The following is a 19,149-nucleotide window of genomic DNA, read 5'->3' on the forward strand; positions in this document are numbered from 1 at the left end:
ATTTCAAGACTAAACATATAAATATCAAATAGTGGTATAGCATCTAAATTCATAAAGGAAAAATGAACTTAATTACTATATATCTATATCTATCAAAACAAAAGTAGTAGAACACTTTAAAGTTACTTTTCCAGAGCCGGAAAGTCTAACAAATATTTTTAATATAAACATAACAGGTAAATTACTCAATTTGATCATGGGCTTGATCCATCATTTGGTACCTCCTTTACAAATAACTATGTACACACACACACGAAGTGTTATGATACATCTGAAGGGGGGAGAAACCACTTTCAGCTAAGTGGGAGGAGATGAGGGAGAAGTAAATGCCAACAATAACTCTGAGGTCATGAGCTTGAAAGTATGCCGTAGAGGTAGCAACATCAATAAGGAAGGCTTCACGGAGGTAGCATATGAACTGGGCTTTGAAAGAGAGGGTCAAGATTTCCAAAGATGGAGAGAAGGGAGAGTCCAGCACAGATAAGTCAGATGGTATGAGCAAAAACAGGTGCTAAGTCGGGAGAAGGTGGGATAGTCAGTGTAATTTGGTTTGGCTCAAATATAGAGCATTTAAAGGAAAAAACAGCATGATGTAACGTTGGAAAGATGAGTTGTGCCAGACTGAGGAAGGTTTTGAGAGCCAGGACCAGCATAATCATCGGGGGATGGGAAACCCCTGAAGGTTTTGTGATTGCAGGATTGATACAATTACAGGGACACAGGACAGAGAAAGAGGAATACTTGGGCTGTATTTGAAGGATGGGTTGAAGAAGAAGTTGGTGGTGCCATTAGGAGTAGATGTTGGGAGGAGGGGAAGTTTAAGGAAGGGGGGGATGATGAGCTCAATTTTGAATATTTGAATGTAAGTTGTTATCAAAACATTGTGTGGAGATAAGTGGCAATAGAGCCCAGGTGCTCTGGGAACAGGTTAGGGGGAAGATATGTATTTGAGAGTCATTTCAATAGAGGTGACGATGGAAGTCCCTGGAGATCCACAGGGGACAGCACAGAGGAGAAATCCAAGAACAGAACCTTAGATGCCACCTATATTTAAGTGGCAAGAGAATGCCTGCCATCTCCACTGGAAACATTTATGATTCTGGATAGTTCTGAATAAGGAAGTAGCTAATCAACCAACAAATATTTATTAAGCTCCTACTATGCTCGTTGTTCATACAAGCTCATTGCTGGGAGCTAGGAACATGAAGACAAAAAAAAAAAGATGAAACAAGCACTGCCCGCCTGGACCTGGGGGTGGGGAACACAATACATACATGCATATGTGAATTATCTAGATATATGTGTGTGTATATATAATTGACATAATGAAAATTTATAAATTTGATAGTTTAAAATTAGGTTTAATAGCTATTTATTGTACATATTTAATAGCTATATATGTATGTATGGGTGTGTCTGCTACTGGAATACACACACTATTGGGGCAGCTAGGTGGCACAGTGCACAGAGTGCTAGGACTGGAGTCAGGAAGACGTATCTTCCTGAATTCAAAGCTGGCCTCAGATACTACTTGTATGACCTTAAGCAAGTCATTTAACCCTCTTTGTCTCAGTTGTACCTTTTGCAAAATGTGCTGGAGAAGGAAATGGCAAGCCACTCCAGTATCTTTGGCAAGCAAACCCAAAATAGTCACAGAGAGTAAGGCAACTGAACAATAAACATATACTATTAAAGCTAAATATAAGCTATCTAAGCTTAAAATGACATTGGTACTTTTAGGACACACTATATCCACAAAATAAATACAACACAATTTTTAGAAGAAGAAGAATAATAGTTAACATTTATGCAGCACTTACTATGTGCCAGGAACTATGCTGAGAACTTTACATAATTATTTCATTTCTTAGATTAGTTTGTATGTTTGATTAATAAAGTTTGCCCACATTGAGCAGTCCCAGTCTCTCTTGTTTCGGGTTATCCTATAGGGTTAGCCTAGATAGTGATAAATTACCACTGATTCCAAAGCCTGTATACCAGCACAGCCTGGGGACTTACAATGCTTGTTAGTACTTTTTCGAAGAGGACATCACTATGGATAGTGTTGCCTTGACTTGATTCTGAATTGGATTTAAGTGAGGCAGTTGCACAAGGTCCTTGTCTTCACTCTCTCTTCCAAAGTCATTAAAGTCCAGTGGCAAGATGGTCAGGATGCCCATGGCCTTGGCATCTTCTGTACCTGACCAAGCTCCAAGTGCCCCCCCCCCACCTGTTTCCGTGGCTTTCATGGCCATTGGAGCAAACTGTTCTCATTCGACCATTCCACCAGGGGAAGTCTTCACAAGGTTGGGGTGGCCACGCCCCTGAATCACCAGCCGCGTGGAGGCCTGTTGGTCAGCCTTAACCTGACTGAACCTGAGGTTGAGATGGTGGCCACTTCCTAGAACCACCCGGGAGAGGTGAGTGCCAGGTGGATGAGCATCCCTGAAAAGGGCTCAGCAAGCCCTCACACCATGAGCGCTGGGCCCGCCTCAGCACCCCATACGCCCCAAAGCTGGAACAACTGCGCCACGAGTGGTGAAATGCCTTGGCCAAGATCCCAGCAATGGATTTAATGGATTCAAACCCAGGGCCTCTAACCTTCCAACCACTACACCAGCGCCACCACTATGTGTAAACCTGAAGCTCGGCCCCAATGCTCCCACGCAGGAATCCCTTCCTAAACTCTGAACTATTCCCTGGAGCATGAGACCAGCAGCACTCAAGGAGAACGGGCGGAGGTAAGTGAAGCATGCGCAGACTGGAGGCGAGCCCCAAATCCTCGTGCGCAGCTCCCCCGCGGCCTAGTCGCAGACCACGTGGCGTAAGGGGCGCGTGCCCAGAGCTGAGGCCCAGCACGCGGGACCCCGGGGGCGTCATTCCCTTGGCAACGCGCTGCCGGGGGAAGACACAGAGGGAGGGAATGCGCGGGGATAGGCGGTTGGGGGGTTGGGCCGGGGGAGACAGAGATGTCCCCGGGTGAGAGTGCTAAGAAGGGGCGGCTCGGGGAAGGGTGGGCCGCGGGGCAGCTAGGACTGGACGAGCATCCCCCATCCCCTCCGCCTCCCAGGGGTTTCCGCGGGAGGAGGCACGAAAGGGGCGGCGGGCGGGCTGGGTGGGGGGGATGATCCTGGGCCGTCTCCGCCCAGCCCCGGGACGCACTCGAGGGCCGGCGAACGCCTGGCCTCTTGGGGGACCGCCTCGCAGATTCCCTTAGGACAGCGTGAGCCGCCCCCGCCCCCACAGGGGCGCCCCCTTCCGGCCCCTCTGCTGCCGCGGTCTCTGCCGCCGGCGGCGCTACAGCGCCCTCCAGTGGCGGCTTAGCGCGCTGCCTGCTGGGGTTCCCCCCTTACCCCTCCCCTCCCCGCAGTGAAAGATGGTTTCGTTTTCCGTAAACCGCTGAGCGGTTCTGTTACAGAAAAGGGAAGGTGCGTCTCTTCTCCTTTCTGTGTCTAGGCTTCCAAATCACTCTGAGGGGGTAAAGGAGAGCAGTGGAGAAACAAAAGGTAAAAATCAGCCATCCCTGGAATTTTTGAGGCCACGCCCCCTCCCCTAATGCCTTTGCAAGGTGGCAGGAGCCGCTGTGCGCCTCCCAGCTCCAGGATGGATGCTAGGCATCCTCTCCACCTGGATTTGCGCCCTGAAGCCAGGTAGGAACGGGCAGCGATAGAAGGTAATAGAGTGCCTCCTCCCCTTCCCACCTGTCTGCCTGCCTAGAATAAGCGTCCCGCATGGAGCAGCCCCAGCGGAGCCCAGAGCAAGTGCCCCCAGAGGGCCAGGACTCGGTGGCTTGGGCTTTGGTTGTCTTTAGCTTGGTACCCCCACTGTCTCTTACTTATTATATTATTATACAGGACTCACTCCTCCCAGCCAGCCAGAGTACTTTTTAGACTGGGTAGTAATTATTTTCTCTCTAAATCGTGATTATTTCTCTTTTGGTCAACAACCCTGGGGGTCTTCCCCTCCCAGTTTGAATTTTTTTTCTTTCTTTCTATTTTTTTTAAATTAAAGGGGCTATCCCTTGCCTAACTTAAGAGCCCTGAATAGGCCTCACTTCATTCAAAGTGAGAACCTGAAAAGACCTTAGCCTAAAAGGGCCCATTACATTCTGACCCATCTCCAGTCGGCCTGATGGTTCTGGAAGAGAAAGTGAGCCTGGTGACCTTGCACAGCCCTCAATTACTCAAATCCAAGTCAAGGGCAAGTCATGTCATCATCTCCCTGATGTGTGATCTTCTTCCAGAAAGAGGTCAAACACAACAGTCTTTCCTCTTTGTGTCCCCAATACCTGTTAAACAGGTAGGCCAGGACTTGGTAGTTTGTTTTGTTTTGGGGTTTCGTTGCTTGGTGTTCTGTTGTTTTGTTTGGTTTTTGTTGTTAACCTTGGTAATCCCCAACACTTAATAGACTTGTAGGCCTTTATAAGTATATGTTTAAGTGAGTTGAATCTAGGGGAATTAATAGCCCATCCCACTCTTTGCATTCTTGTGAGGATCTCTGTGAGATCTTTCCAGATGCAACTTTTTAAAGCTTTTAGGTAAAGTACAAATTTCTTTGTCCACATCACCCCATCCCTCCCAGCAAGCATCATGCAGCAGTCTTGTCTTTTTTCTTTCTTTGTATCCCCACTAAGTTTTTATGAAAATATGTTCTAGTCGAATCAAAGTGCCACATCTTTCCAAACAACTTAAGTGAAGTACAGCTTACTCTCTGTTCCCACCCTTAATTTGAATGAAATTTGTCGTATGTGGTGAATTAAATGCCTTGAATTGCCTAAGTAGGGATAGAGTTTGGTTGCATTGCAATATTCCAATCCAAACTTTAAGGCTTAGTCAGAACCTACAACAGGGGTGGGGAACCTTTGGCTTCAAGAACATGTGTCTAGATCCTCAAGTTCAGCCCTTTGATTAAATCCAAACTTCACAGAACAAATCCTGGTAATTAAAGGATTTGTTCTGTAATAATTGGACTTGGTCAAAAGTTCCAATGCAAGGACTAAGAAGGTCACATGTGGCCTTGAGGCTGCAGGTTCCCCACCCCTGGCCTACAAAGAGGTACATACATCATACATAGGATTGGCTTCTTATGGCTATATCCCTAAGGGGCTCAAATTCATTTTTCTGCAGTGCTGAGTTAGTAGTAAAGAGCAGAAAGCAGAGATCAGAATTAACTATTTTCAAAAATAATCCTACCTTCTTGTGCCCAATGAGAGGCACAAAGATCTGAGTATTTCTGTAAATGTTTTCCTCGTCAGTCACTGCTACTAATATAGTCGGCTTTTGCATTGAGAACCATAGATAATAAACACTACTTTCAGTTGTGTGTAAAGTCAAACTTCCACAAAGGCAAACACAGAGCATTCCTGAAGGTAGAAGCCATGACAGTCTTAATAGTTACAAAGTAGTTGTTTTTTTTTAATGTATTTAGTGTCTCTACAACTACCTAACACTTGAAATATTAAGCAGGGATTGAAGAAGTAACCAAGTACAGTGAAAAGAGTGCTGGATCTAGGGCCAGAGCATCTGGGCGTACATTCCGACTGCTCCCTGTTGCTTTGTGATACACTTGGATGAGTCATGTAACCTCTGTGGACCTTAATTTCTTCCTCTATAAAATGAGGGGGATAGACTAGATCAGAGATTCTCAACCTGGGGTCCACAGGTGTGGAAAGCATTCAAGGGATCTGTGAATTGAATGGGAAAAAAAAAATATGTGTGTATATGTGTGTGTATGTATCTATATGTGTATATTTTTTTTCACAAGCCTTTGGTTTCCATTATAACCCCATGTACTTTATGTTTTTGTAAAAAAATTTATCCTAATAACGGGCCTACAGGCTTCACTAAACTGCTAAAGGGCTCCATGATAAAGATTAAGAGCCCCTGGATTAGATGTTCTCCAATGCCCCTTCGAGCTCTTATTCTACAAAATAGATGTGTTTCTTGCCATAAGAAAATCTAAAAGAAAAATTTTTAAATATAATTAATTTGTACTTGAAGTTATAGTTATTTACAGTGTGATTTCTTTTTTTTAATTTCTAATGTAGTTAAAATATTTAGTTGATCTAACTTTAATTTACACATGATTTTTCAGAAATTTATCAATTTTACAAAGTAAAATTAATTTTTTTAAACTTAACTAATTTGAATTGGTCTTTCCTAAATTAGTGCTTTTAATTTAATATTAAATATTGAAATATGAGGCATCTGGTGGATTCAAGAAGATCTGATTTTAAAATCCAGTCTCAGACACTATCTATGACTGTGGGCAAGTTACTTAATCTCTGTTTGACTTGGTTTGTACAACTTTAAAATAGGATAAAACCGTAAAATTCAACAACTTGATTGTGTGAGGATAAAATGACATGTGTAAAAGCAATTAAAAGTGCCTGGCACATAGTAGGCACTATATTAATGCTTATCCCCTTCTCTCTGCCCCATTTACCTAAAATAAGATAATATTAAATAAAAACACAGAAAGCTTTCAGCATTCCAGACAGCATTTGTTCAAAGTTTCCCTCAAATATTGATAATAAAGGAGAGAGAGAGAGGTATAGTATATATACATGTATCTCATTTCTCTTCCTTTTTTTCTCTACCCTTCTTGTTTTCCAGTAGAGTAAATGCAGGTAATAGATGGAGAGACATGGCTGGACTGGATTAGTCTAAACTGGGGAAACTGAATTGCCCTGGGAAAAATTGAGGTTTGCAAGTTTCCAATCCTGCAGTGATCTGTGCCTTTATCCTGCCCTTTGATGATCTAAAGTACACGGATCTACCATTCAGACAATGTTTTCATTCTGTGCTGACCCCAAGAGTTAATTTAATTAAATTATCTCATGCCAAGGTGTGTGAGGTTTGGCCTTAAAAGGGTGAATTTTATTTCAAAACAGCCTTTTTTTTTTAAACTCCAAAGAATTTCTTAGTAGACTGGTAGAATTTTTCTCCCGAAACTTCCTAAGCTGGACAGCTCACCCACTCCTTTTTTTTCTAGGCCATATAATCCATCTTTCTGCCCTTATCCGGTTTAGGAGGAAACAAAATAAAAAGACTCATGGAAGCATACACCAGCCACTATTTACTTCATGTTTGTCAGGTGCTATAAATATACCATGAGGGTTAAATAAAAGTTATCTCTAAAGAAGAAAGTCTGAGTCAGTAAAAATCAACCTCAGGTATTTGAAACTTAAAATCACAGAGGGTTTTCTGCATGCTGTCCTGTATCATTATAAATCATTAACTTAAAAACTAACTATAACTTACAGGTTTATTAGCTACAAGGATTTCATCTCAATATTTTCTGTTAGGGTTTAGAATCCTGGTGAAAGGCAAACATCATACTTAGTCATAGAAGTGTATCAAGATTTTAATGATGATCATTATCTGACATGTTCACTCTCTGGTCCTTGATATTTGTGAGAGAGTTTAAGGGCATCTGAGTTTTTGTTTTAGGGCTTGGAAAGGGTTGCATGTCCCCTGCCTTTAACAGCTGGCTGTAGAAATTGCAAGACCCTGGGAGACCGCTGATCTACCAGGTGCAAATTTAGCATGTAAGCACCCTGCTGACAGTCTGTGACATCTTGTGAGGAGTGACAGTCTTCTGAGTCCCCTGATAAGCTCTTCCTTCATGGGGGAAAGAGAGAAACCAATGTGCCAGAGCTTGGGTATGGGCATAGTTAGTGGCAACCATTAAGATGCTTGGGAACCTGTGTGAGTGGGTTTTGGCATTTTCTTTATAACTTAAATATAAAGTTCATGGCTGTAAATCATGGAATACCACAATCTTTGAAAAAAAATTAAAGGGTAGAATCACCTAAAGGGCCACTGAAACATACCTGACAGGGATGAACAGTCTGCAGCATGTCATGGTTGAAGAATTATACAGGAGAAACAGTGTTCCAGTTATCCCTAGAGACTGTGTGACTGGAACAAAACGGGGCTGACCTTGTAGGGTGGACAGACACCCAATACAAACTCTGCAGGCTGTGATTTGTAGCTCCCGTGGGGATCTCCCTGCCCCTGGCACAGAGCTTTGGACTTTGTGAAAACTTCAAAATAAACCTCTTTACTTTCTCAGAATCTTCCCTTACTGTACCAATCATCCTGCTGTTTCCTGCTGTGTTTTCAACCCATTAAGTTTTATTTTTGTTTTACAACTGCATGTTTTCTCTAGGTATGCTTTTTTAATATCTCCCATTCATCATTATATATATGTATATATACACATATATTTGTATTGTACATATACGTATATATTGTATGTCTATATAAATCTATAGATCTTTATCTTGTTTGTGTGTATGTTGTCTCCCCCATTCACTATGAACTCCATGATGGCAGAAACTTGGGTGGGGGGAGTTGCCTTTATTATTATCCCCAGCATTTAGCACCGTGCCTGGCATGTCTTCTTGTTGGATGTGCTTGTTGACAACAAATGCTTGTTGACTTTTTGTTCACTTTTTTTCCACCTACATTGTAAGCTCCTTAAGGATAGAGACTGTGTCCACTACTTCCCAGCAGTGCCTGGTTTGGCTTCGTACTTGTGATTGACAATTAAGAATGAATATTGCGGGCCGCCAGGTGGTACAGTGAGTAAGAGCGCTGGCCCCGGTGTCAGGAGACCCAGGATCGGTTCCGGCCTCAGATACTTGGCACCCACACAAAAAAATAACTGGCCGTGTAAACTTGAGCAAGTTACTTAACCCCAATTGCTTAAAAAAAAAAAAAAGAATGAATATTGCTTAAATGCGTCCTAGGACTCTGAGATACCATGTGACTCCAAGGGCTGTTTTAGCTTCAAAGGTCTATGACTGTTATCGTGTATTCCTGAACACAGACACGCTTTCTCTAGGCAGAAGTAGGTGGCTACTCTTTCTGCAACTTGTGAAATAGCTCTTGAAATCAATGAAAAGACTGAAACTTTAGAATATTTTAAATATACCAAAGAATTTTTTTAAAATAAGTTCCCAGTTATTCTAGTTGTGTTTTTGTGATGTCTCCAATCTATTATACATGTTAACAGTTTATTGTCAAAGTGGAAAATACTCCTAAAAACTCAAGTAATTTTTCCTTGTCATGCTTTTAATGTTGTCATGCATCAAATATATTATAAATACCTGCCCTATACCTACCACAGGGCCCTTTATTCTCTCTCCAAGTTTATCATGATCCTTAGGTCATTCATTAGACTATTCCCTGTCACACATGCAATGAAATACAATATAAGAGCTAGATTACAGAGTTTGTCATTTTTGCTTTGTAGAACATGCCTCTATAGCAGAAACAGAAAATCCAAACCAGCCACAGTCAGCATTACAAGTGAGTCAATTTCACACTATTATTTCAAAACCTAATCTTTTTTCAAGATTTGCATTAGATACATTTGTCAATAGCCCTATTTATAACTTTTTAAATGTTTTTTCCTTCAGACACATGGAAATCCTGATCTTGCCATCACTCATAAATGTTCTACTTCTCTGATCGTGAATACTGAACTTTATTTAACCCTCCTCATTCATCTTTCCCCATTCTTTACTCCTAAACTTATTCTTTTTCCTTACCATGCCCTCTAATCTCTGCACCTCTCAGTTTTTTACAGGCTCTTCTGGCTACATTCTTCACCTTTCCTAATCCTGTTTAGTGAATCAGTTCCATTCTATGCCATATTCTGTTCTCAAATCACTTGCCCCACTATCCTATTGCCTGTCACAATTCAGTCATCCCCAATCCTGTAATACTTCCGCCATCTGCCTTCCCTACTCCTATTCGTGGGTGACTGAGTGGTGCTAGAAGAACTCATGTGGCCATGATCATTATTAGGTCCACCATAAATTTGTGGTCTGATCTCAAGACTGTGCCGTCATTGTAGCCAAGTGATGCTTTTGTTCCCCTCTGATTCCGTGGCTTACTTTCTTGATGCTGCGAAGTCTGTCTTCTGGAATCATTCCTGAGCTGGAATAGCTTTCTCCAAAGTCAGCACTGACCTCTTAAGTGCATTTTACCAGTCTTCCTTGACCTCTGCAACATTTGATACTGTTGTCCACTTTTTCCACTTGTATACTCTTCCCTCTCTAGGCTTTCATGACACTGCTCTGTCTGTGGTTTCTTTTTTCCTGCATGTCTGTCTCTACCTCCTTATTCTTCTTTACTGGATTATTGTCCATGGCACACCTGCTCATTGCAAATGTTCTCCAAGGCTCTGTCCTGGGTCCTCCTCTCTCTTTTCTCTCTATTCTTGTTCACACTTGGTGAACTCTTCAGTGTTTGGAGGCTCATTTACTATCTGAGCAGATGGTTCTCAGATTTATATATCCATCACACTCTATCCTGAGCTCCAGTCCCATTTCACAAACTACTTGGATGTCCCATATCAATCATGATCTCTCCTAATTTCCAAACTTACCTGTCCCTGTCAAAGGTACCGCAGTTCTTCTATTCACCTGTTATACAGCCTTGAGAACATCTTTGAGTCTGTGTTCTCATTCACCTCACATAGCTTGCCAGCTGCCAAATCTTGTCATTTATATCCCCACAATCTCTAATACACCTCCTTTCTGTCTGCTCACACAGCTGCCACCTTCATTTAGGCCCTCTTCACCCCATCCATCTTCCACACACTTGCCTGGGTGAATATATTCCAGCTTCTCCCCACTCCTCCTAGGATCAAATATAAACTGCTCTGGCATTTGAAGTTCCTCACAACCTTTCCCCATCTGACCTCTTCAATATTTCCCATTACTCCCTTCCGTGATCTCTGTGATCTAGCCACCCTGGCACATCTTTGGTTGCTGCCCTACAACACTACCTGTGTCCAAGTCTTTTCACTGATCGTCCTCCATTCTAGGATGCTCTGCTCATTACTCCTGCTTCTTGGAGGCCTTCGTTGTCTCTGAGACTCTGTTTAAGTATCACTTAAGAGTGGGAGGCCTTTCCTGGTGGCTCCCTCCAAGGTTACTTTGTACTTATTTGCGTTATTTTTTTTTTGGTATGATTTAAGTTCCTTAAGGATAGGGATGTTTTTGTTTGTTTCTTTCTATTTCTAGTACTAACCACAGTAAGCCCTTAACAAATTTAATTATCAATTAATTATGGTCATGGAGTCTCAGTGGCCTGAGTGTTGTCCCTGACCACCGACAACTTTTTGCCCTGGCTCATTTATCAGTATAAATGATTTGTATAAATACTGTATAGAAATATATGATCAGTGTAAATAAACAAATCACTTCTGGCTCAGGAAAGTATACTAGGCTTGGAGTCGGAAGAACCTGGATTTAAATTCCAGCTCTGTTTTCACTCCCAGGTGACCTCAGTGAGACTCCAGTTTCCTTGCTAAGTGATGGGCTGAACTAAATCACCTCAAAGTCCCCTCTAGCTTCAAGTCTGTGGTTTATATCTAGAAAAAATTTAATTTTGATCCTCACTTTAATTAATTACAGGCCCTGCAACATCAACTGGAATCATTTCAGGCTCTCCGCATGCAAACTTTACAAAATGTTAGCATGGTATGTTGTTGTTTTCTTTTTTGGAGGGGGGAGGGCAGGGCAATTGGGATTAAGTGACTTGCCCAAGGTCACACGGCTAGTAAGTTTCAAGTGTCTGAGGCCGGATTTGAACTCAGGTCCTCCTGACTCCAGAGCTGGTGCTCTATTCACTGTGCCACCTCGCCGTCCCATGGTATGTTTTTTTTTCTATTTTTTTTCCCTAATTTTCTAAGTCTTGTACATTGTCAGTGTTGCTTAGTGGGAAGAGAGCTGGACCTAGACATAGAGTCTGACTCTCCCCCTTATAGCCTGCACAACTTCAAGCAAGTCATGTGACTACTTCGAACCTCAGTTTTCTCATCTATACCATGGGTGGGGGAAGTTTAGACTAGGTAACCTCTCTGACCTCCGCATCTCTGAATATGTTCTTTTCATTGTCTGAGCACATATGAGACCTTTCTAGCTTCTCAAGGGGATAATCATTAAGTTGGAAAGGAATGTCCAAAATAAACTGTGGCATCTGGAACCTACACCACAATTCTTGTCTTAAACTTTCTTAAACTTATGATGAAATAGCTCTTATGTCACTTTTCAATTGAGAACATAGATATTCCAGCATTTTTGTAAAAACATGTTCATGATGCTATCTTGGTCCTAAGATCTCATTAAAGAGGGGATAGAAGAATGATTACTTCAAACCGGTGCTAAATCGTGCCTTTAACATGTTTATTCTAAAGCAATAAAAACATTTTCTAAAAACTGAACATCCAGAAAATATTTTACTTAATAAAAATTTAACATTGCATAAATTAAACATTTAATTTAACATTGCATAAAATCGCTCTCATTTTATAAACAAATCATTTAAAAGAAAAGTAAGTAACTTGGAATTGCTTTACAACTTATGTTCTTTCATATGAAAGGAATTATTGTTTATGAACTACAATTTTAAAGATGCCATTCAGAATTATAATTATAAATAGTATTCTTGCATAACTATAATTGTCTGAATCTGGATTAAAACTCAAAATTTTTCTATTTACCTTTTTAAGGTACAATCTGAAATTAGTGAAATATTGAATAAAAGTATTATTAATGTAGAAAGTCCACAATCTGGTACAGAAAAGGCAACCAAGAAACCTGTTGAGAAAGTTACGGTAGGTTTTTACTTCAAATAATTTCTGTGTAGTTGTTGGAACTTCAGATAATTGTCTGCCAACATTGTTCCATTGGTCACTTTCACCTTGATTCTCTCTTCCTTAATAGGAAGAACAAACTGTCAGAATATTACATAAGGACAGTCAAGGCCAAAAGACCTTAAAGCAGGTGAGTCTGTTCTCAGGTACAACCTTGCCAGCCCAGAGGATCAGACTTGATTTTTATCTGAGTGTACAGGAATCCTAGAATGAATCCTATGATCCAGTGTTTAACAGTCCTGTTATGTGCAAGGCATTGTGCTGCATGCTAGGGATGTAAAGACAAAAGGAGTTTACTGAGGGAACTTTTTAAGTTTTCCCAATCTGGAGATTTGTCGTTTACAGATCTTCTGTATTCCTTCTGAAGGTCCCTTCCAATTATGAAATATGACCGTAGCATATTCTTGAGGCCATGGTCTTTGTTATATCTTGGCGTATAGGTAGGGAAAAGGCTTGCCAAAGATGTGACTGAGTCTAATGAGAATTTAGGTCATGTGGAGCTACCCAGGGCAGTTCCAAACTCACCTGCCCTGATGTGGGAATGATCTTCTATGACTGTGCTGTTGTTGAATCATTTCAGTGGTGTCCAACTCTCCATGAGCCCATTTGGAGTTTTCTTGGCAAAGAAACTGGAGTGATTTGCCATTTCCTTTTCCAGCTCATTTTATGGATGAGGAACTGAAGCAAACAGGGTTAAGTGACTTGTCCAGGTTCACACAGCTAGTAAGTGTTTGAGGCTGGATTTGATTTCAGGTCCTTTTGATTCCAGGGCTGGTCCTCTATCCACTGTACCACCTAACTGCCCTTGTATGACTGCAGTATCCCTCAAGGGCAGCAGCTGGCAGTTTCATGGAACAGTTTTCAGTAATCTCGGTCACAGATTTGACCAGCTGCTTTTATAGCTAGATGTGAAAAAGACCATGACCTATGGAGACCAAAGTCATATTTCCCAAACTGAAGGGTTGGTGGTGGGAGTAGCAAACTCTAAGCTATTCAGAGTTAGCTGGCCTCTACTTCCTAGAAACACTTTACTAAAGTTCATTTCCTTTATTGCCTTTAATATTGAGTATGATGCCAAATGGAGCAAAGACTGTCCGTACAAATGCAGAAGGAAAATATTTCCAAGGACAAATTGCAACAGTTATTTTCAATCAGTTCAGTTTATATGGTATATCTAAATGGTGGCATCATCAACTAGTACCACCAGGTTTCCCATGATTGCTCTATGGTATAACTAGAATGTTTTGATCTGTCTGACAAAAAGCAATATTAAGAGTAGTCCTTGGAGCCTTTGTGTGTGTAAACACAATCAAAATTGATGGCAGTCTCATTTAATAATTTTCATTAATCTCAGTCATAGATTTGACCAGCTGCTTTTATAACTAGATATGAAAAAAAATGAGGGTTTTGGTTTGTTGGGTTTGTGTGTGTGTGTGTGTGTGTGTGTGTTATGAGCATAGCAATCACCTGAATAATCCATGCAAGGTGTAAGAAACCCCAAGTGAAAAATCTGGAAATTACTTCAGAGGTAGCTTTTAAATTATTCTCAACTGTTATTAAAAATAATTATTTTCAGTCTTTGAGACTCCATAAAACATTTCATTTACATAGAAGGTCCACTTCAGTTAAACACAAAGTTACACAAATTACCTACTACAAAAGTTCTATCTCTCAAATTATTGATTTAGTAATAGATGAAAATATTAAGAATTGCTTTCCGAAATAATACAAATCAGATATTCAGCATTTATTCAGTGCCTACTACTATGTTCAAATCACCCACACTACAAAAAGAAAGTGATAGATTACTTGCCTTCAAGAAAGTTGCATTCAACTTGGGGGAAATGACACATACACAAAAAAGGATAATAAAGGAAAGATTGAGACAGAATATAGGGGCATCATGAGAGAAGAATGAGAATGTTTTCACCTACACAGTCAGGCAGAGATTCATGAAGGAAGAAGTACTAGGCTCCTGAAAGGAAGAGATGAGTAGGCATTGAATTTCAGGGATAGCTGGCCTGCATGAACACATGGAGACGATACGTGTAAGTACATCAGTTTGGGGTTACAGTGAGCTAGTTCCAGTTTGGCCAGAATATCAAGAGATATAGAGGAGAGTAAGGTGAAATAGAGTTGGAAAGGTAGGTTGTGGAAAGGTAGATTGTGGAAGAGCCGGAGCTGAGAATTTGTATTCTATTCTATGGGCAATAGGGCACTACTGAACATTTTTGAGACGTAACATGATCAGTCTTAGGAAGAATATTTTGTCAGCTATGTGGAAGATTAGAGAGGGAAGACCTTGGAGGCAGGGAGACCAGTTAGGAAGGAAGCTACTACAGGAGTCTAGATAAGAGGTGATGAATTCCTAGCCTCAAGTAGCAGCATTATTAGTGGTAGAGGGATGGACAAAAGAAATATGGAAAAATTGAATGATTTGATATCTAGTTAAAAAGAGGGCTCAGTGATGGAGAATAAAGTCATCAGATGACTTGGAGGTTTCAAGCCTGCATGAAACTATCAACAGAAATGGGGAAGCTGGGAGGTTTAGGGAAGATGATGTTGGACAAACTGAGTTTAAGGTTCCAGCAGGACATCAAGCAGTTGGAGATGCAAAGCTTTCCAGTTCTGAAAAATTCCACATCCTTTTTCAGATCCTTAATGTTTTAAGGACTTGTAGTAACCAAAAATTCTTTCCTTAAACCCACCTCTTTATTACACTTCAATTTAAATTAGTTTGCTCTTGTTTTAGTTTCAGGTAAAATAGAAATCAGGTAGTCATCATTTGCCTTTTAAGGAAATTTTTTGTAGATGAAGAAAAAACTTAAAGCATCACTGAAATTTCCCTTTTCTATACCAATCCTAAATAATTTTCTCCTTCCTCCTTCTGTTTTCTTCATCACTCTCATTTATATAGTGCATTAAGGTTTGCAAAGCATCCTGGCAGCAGCCCTGAAACATGGGTATTAATTCTTAACCCTGTTTTTTAAGAGAAAGAAACTGAAACTCAGAAAAATTATGTGACTTGCTCAGGGCTCACAGCTAATCTAATGCACAAAGTGAGCCCAGCTTTGAAGCAGCACACTGCTTACCATATGCTGTTTCTTGTGATTGTCATCATCATCATCATCTAGTACCAAATGTCAATTCACATGGTAGACACTAAACATTCCTTTTTACTAATTATTCCCATCGCTCTTCTCTACACTCACATTACCCTTGTCTCTCTAAAATGTGGCACCAAAAGCAAACACAATAACACAATTCATTCCTTTTAGTTTTAGTGAGAGATAATAAGATACATCTTTCTGTGCTTTAGGACTTTCCAGAAAGCCAGGGCAAAGAGAGTTTCTATTGCTTTAAGGAAATGCTTGACCTTTCCCTGTGTTCTGATCCCCCTTGTTAGCTGGAGAACATTTTTTTCTAGTGGATAGAGAATTTGCAGGGTGCTTTGAATGAAAGAAAGGGAGATAGTTTGGCTGATATGAAGTGGGAAGCTATTTGAATCAGAGTGTACAGCATGAAGGAAATAATGTTTTCTTGTTTGTCTCTGTCATATCAGTAAACTATTAAGATACCCACAAAAATTAAGCTTCTATAATATTGTTCCTTACCTTTTCTAGATGAGTTAGGTCACTTTTCCATTAGGCTTTTATGCTATAAGATTAGAATTGAGGAATTGGATAAAACAGACAATATTTGTTTTCCACACAAATTTCCCACAAAATATTGTCTTGTGTCATCAATAATGCAACAAATGATAGCCCTTTATAGCATGTTCTTTCTGTCAGTCTACAGAGAATACAGAAGAAACCCTTTCTAAGGAGAAAATTAATCTTTTTGAGGAGTCCAGTATTACTCATTCTGTGGGGGGAAAATCCAATTCTGTCACTGGCAATAGTGTCTCCCAAGGTGTAACTACTCCATCCCAGGTTACTTCCAAGAACACATCACCTTTGAAAAATCAAACGAATAGATCAACTTCAAGCCCAAATATGAGCACTTCAGAAAAATCAAACTTACTCAAGAATTGCAGTGACTTTTATAGTTTTCTACCATACATAAATCAAAGTCTGTCTTCTGCCAATACAGCTTTTCCAAATGAATCTAAAAGTACCACGCCTTTTCTCAAAGAAGAATTTGGTGGTAACTTAGAAGATGTTTGCCATTCTATCAAAAAAATGAAAGATGAGCTTCAAAGATCACATAAAAGGGAACTGGCTCTTGCAAATGAACTTCGTATGCTAAAGATTGCTACGGATGCTCTAGGTAATGGTTCAAATATCCCATTTTCTTCAAAACTGGAAAAAATTGAATCTATTAAGAAAGAAAATATAGATGGTGAATTAAATGAGGAGATAAAATCAAGCAGAATTTCAGAATTAGAGGCATTAGTAAACAAATTGATTCCACTAGGGGAAACAATGTCAAAATTTTGTACTAATTATTGTCAGAACTGCCAAAGCTTATCTGATTTTAACCATATCACTATACAAAATGAAGTAAAGAGTGAGAAAAATAATAAGGAAATTCCTAACTCTGACATTGTTAAATATTTACAATTGGACTCCAGCAATCCAAAAGATACATCATCATTAATTGACCACATCACTATACAAAATGAAGTAAAGAGTGAGAAAAATAATAAGGAAATTCCTAACTCTGACATTATTAAATATTTACAGTTGGACTCCAGCAATCCAAAAGATACATCATCATTAATTGACCAAACAGAACGTGAAATGAAAGATAAAGAAAAGCAAATATTTGAGTTATACCAAGGATCACTAAAGCTTGAAAATGAGAAGTCATCAAAAATCAATCCTGTAACTGATCAGTATGTTGCAAAAATTCAGTATTTACAGAATTATCTAAAAGAATCTATGGAAGTACAGAAGAAAGTACTAGAACTGGAAAATGAAAATCTTGACCTAAAGACAAAAATAAAACCCATGGTTTATACTGTACACTCTCTGATGCAGAAAAACTCAACATATCAAAATCAAATTAAGGACTTGGCTGAAGACAAGAAAACCATTCAGGCTAAGTTAAGTAAAGCAGAAGAAGATAATAAAGAATGTATTATTGAACTGAAAAGAATAATACAGAAGTATACTGACCTCCAAAATGTAAATAAAATTCTAGAAGAAAATAATGGCCAACTCTGTTTGGAGATACAACGCATGATTGACTTAATAAATCAGTTAAAAATTAAAGAAGAGAAAACTCAAAATGATATGGTTCTTGTCAATCATGAAGTGAATCGATTGACAGTGGAACTAGAATCTCTGAAAACAAGTAATTCAGTGTTACAAAATGATAAACAGATGCTGGAAAGAAAAGCATGCCAACTTCAAAAAGAAAATAGCTTACTTGAAAATGAACTAAAAGGAAGTCATTTGGAGATACTGCAACTAAAAGAAAAAGAGAGAGCAACAAAATCTGAACAAGAGTCTCTTCTTCAAATGATACAGAGTGCTAAAAATGAAAAGCTTAATCTTGAAGCCACATTACAGGAATCTGCAGCTGCCAGACAGATAATAGAGAAAGAGGTTGAAAAAATCCAATCCTACCAATGTGATGCAAAAGAAAAGTTTCAAGCAGAACTTCAAAATGCAAAATCCAAAGTCAGCTTTTTTAAGAATGGCATGTCTGAAATGGGCAAGGAATGTGACAAATTATCCAAAATGGTCAAGGGTCTTCAGTTAGATAATCAAGTACTAAAAGAAGAACTAAAGAAGCACACTCAGGAAAATCTAAAATTTGCAAAGAACATCAGTAGGCTAACTGAAGACAAGGTGCTTTTAGAAAACTATTTAAGAACAGTAGAAAATGAAAGGGATAGTTTGCAATTTGAGGTGCAGCGTCAACGAGATTACTTTACGTCAGGTAAAGTATTTTTGAATAAACATCGTGAGCTGACTCAACTGACTTACATAGCAAGAAATGAACACTGTCATTTTGATGACTAGTGATACTTAAAAATTTAATTTCAGGAATGATATTTTAGAGCATGATTTATAAGGTATGTATATTGTATTGGGTTGATATAGTTACATTTAAGTTTGATTTACAAAATTGAGCATTAATATAGAGCAATAACAATAGCATACTGGATGACAATCTGCTTTATAAACTAAACATTGGAAAAACATCATCCATCCAATATGATTCTAACAACAATTCCATGATGCAATCAAGGCAGCACTTATTCTTGTTTTGCAGATGAGATAACTGAGGCTGAGAATGGTTCAATAATCTGCCTAAGATCACATGGCTAATATTTGGCAGAACTCAGACTTTGATCCTGCTGCATTATGCTCCTCCACTAATACAACATGATAAGAGGACAATTTCTAGATGAGGGCAATTTAATATTTTAAGAATTAGCTTAAGACATAGTACATTAATTTAAGCATTTTACCATTCTGATCAAATCTATGTTACTTAAATCATATACATGCAAAGGATCTT

The 19,149-nt window shown here is 39.5% G+C and overlaps 1 protein-coding gene across 1 annotated transcript; it reads left to right on the plus strand.

Annotated features, from left to right (window-relative positions):
- The first annotated feature begins 2,969 nt into the window (after positions 1 to 2,969).
- CCDC110 (coiled-coil domain containing 110) lies at positions 2,970 to 18,837 on the plus strand. The gene is made up of 8 exons (XM_069100368.1): positions 2,970 to 2,979; positions 3,071 to 3,312; positions 3,419 to 3,506; positions 9,262 to 9,317; positions 11,435 to 11,500; positions 12,532 to 12,636; positions 12,746 to 12,805; positions 16,467 to 18,837. Exons 1-8 carry the CDS (start codon positions 2,970 to 2,972, stop codon positions 18,645 to 18,647), a joined length of 2,808 nt encoding a protein of 935 aa, XP_068956469.1. The 3' UTR covers positions 18,648 to 18,837.
- The last annotated feature ends 312 nt before the right edge of the window (positions 18,838 to 19,149 follow it).

This window comes from Petaurus breviceps, unplaced genomic scaffold (genome assembly GCF_028583685.1).
Source record: "Petaurus breviceps papuanus isolate PSGF00001 unplaced genomic scaffold, PetGlider_PUasm1.0 126, whole genome shotgun sequence".
NCBI classification, from domain to species: Eukaryota; Metazoa; Chordata; class Mammalia; order Diprotodontia; family Petauridae; genus Petaurus; species Petaurus breviceps.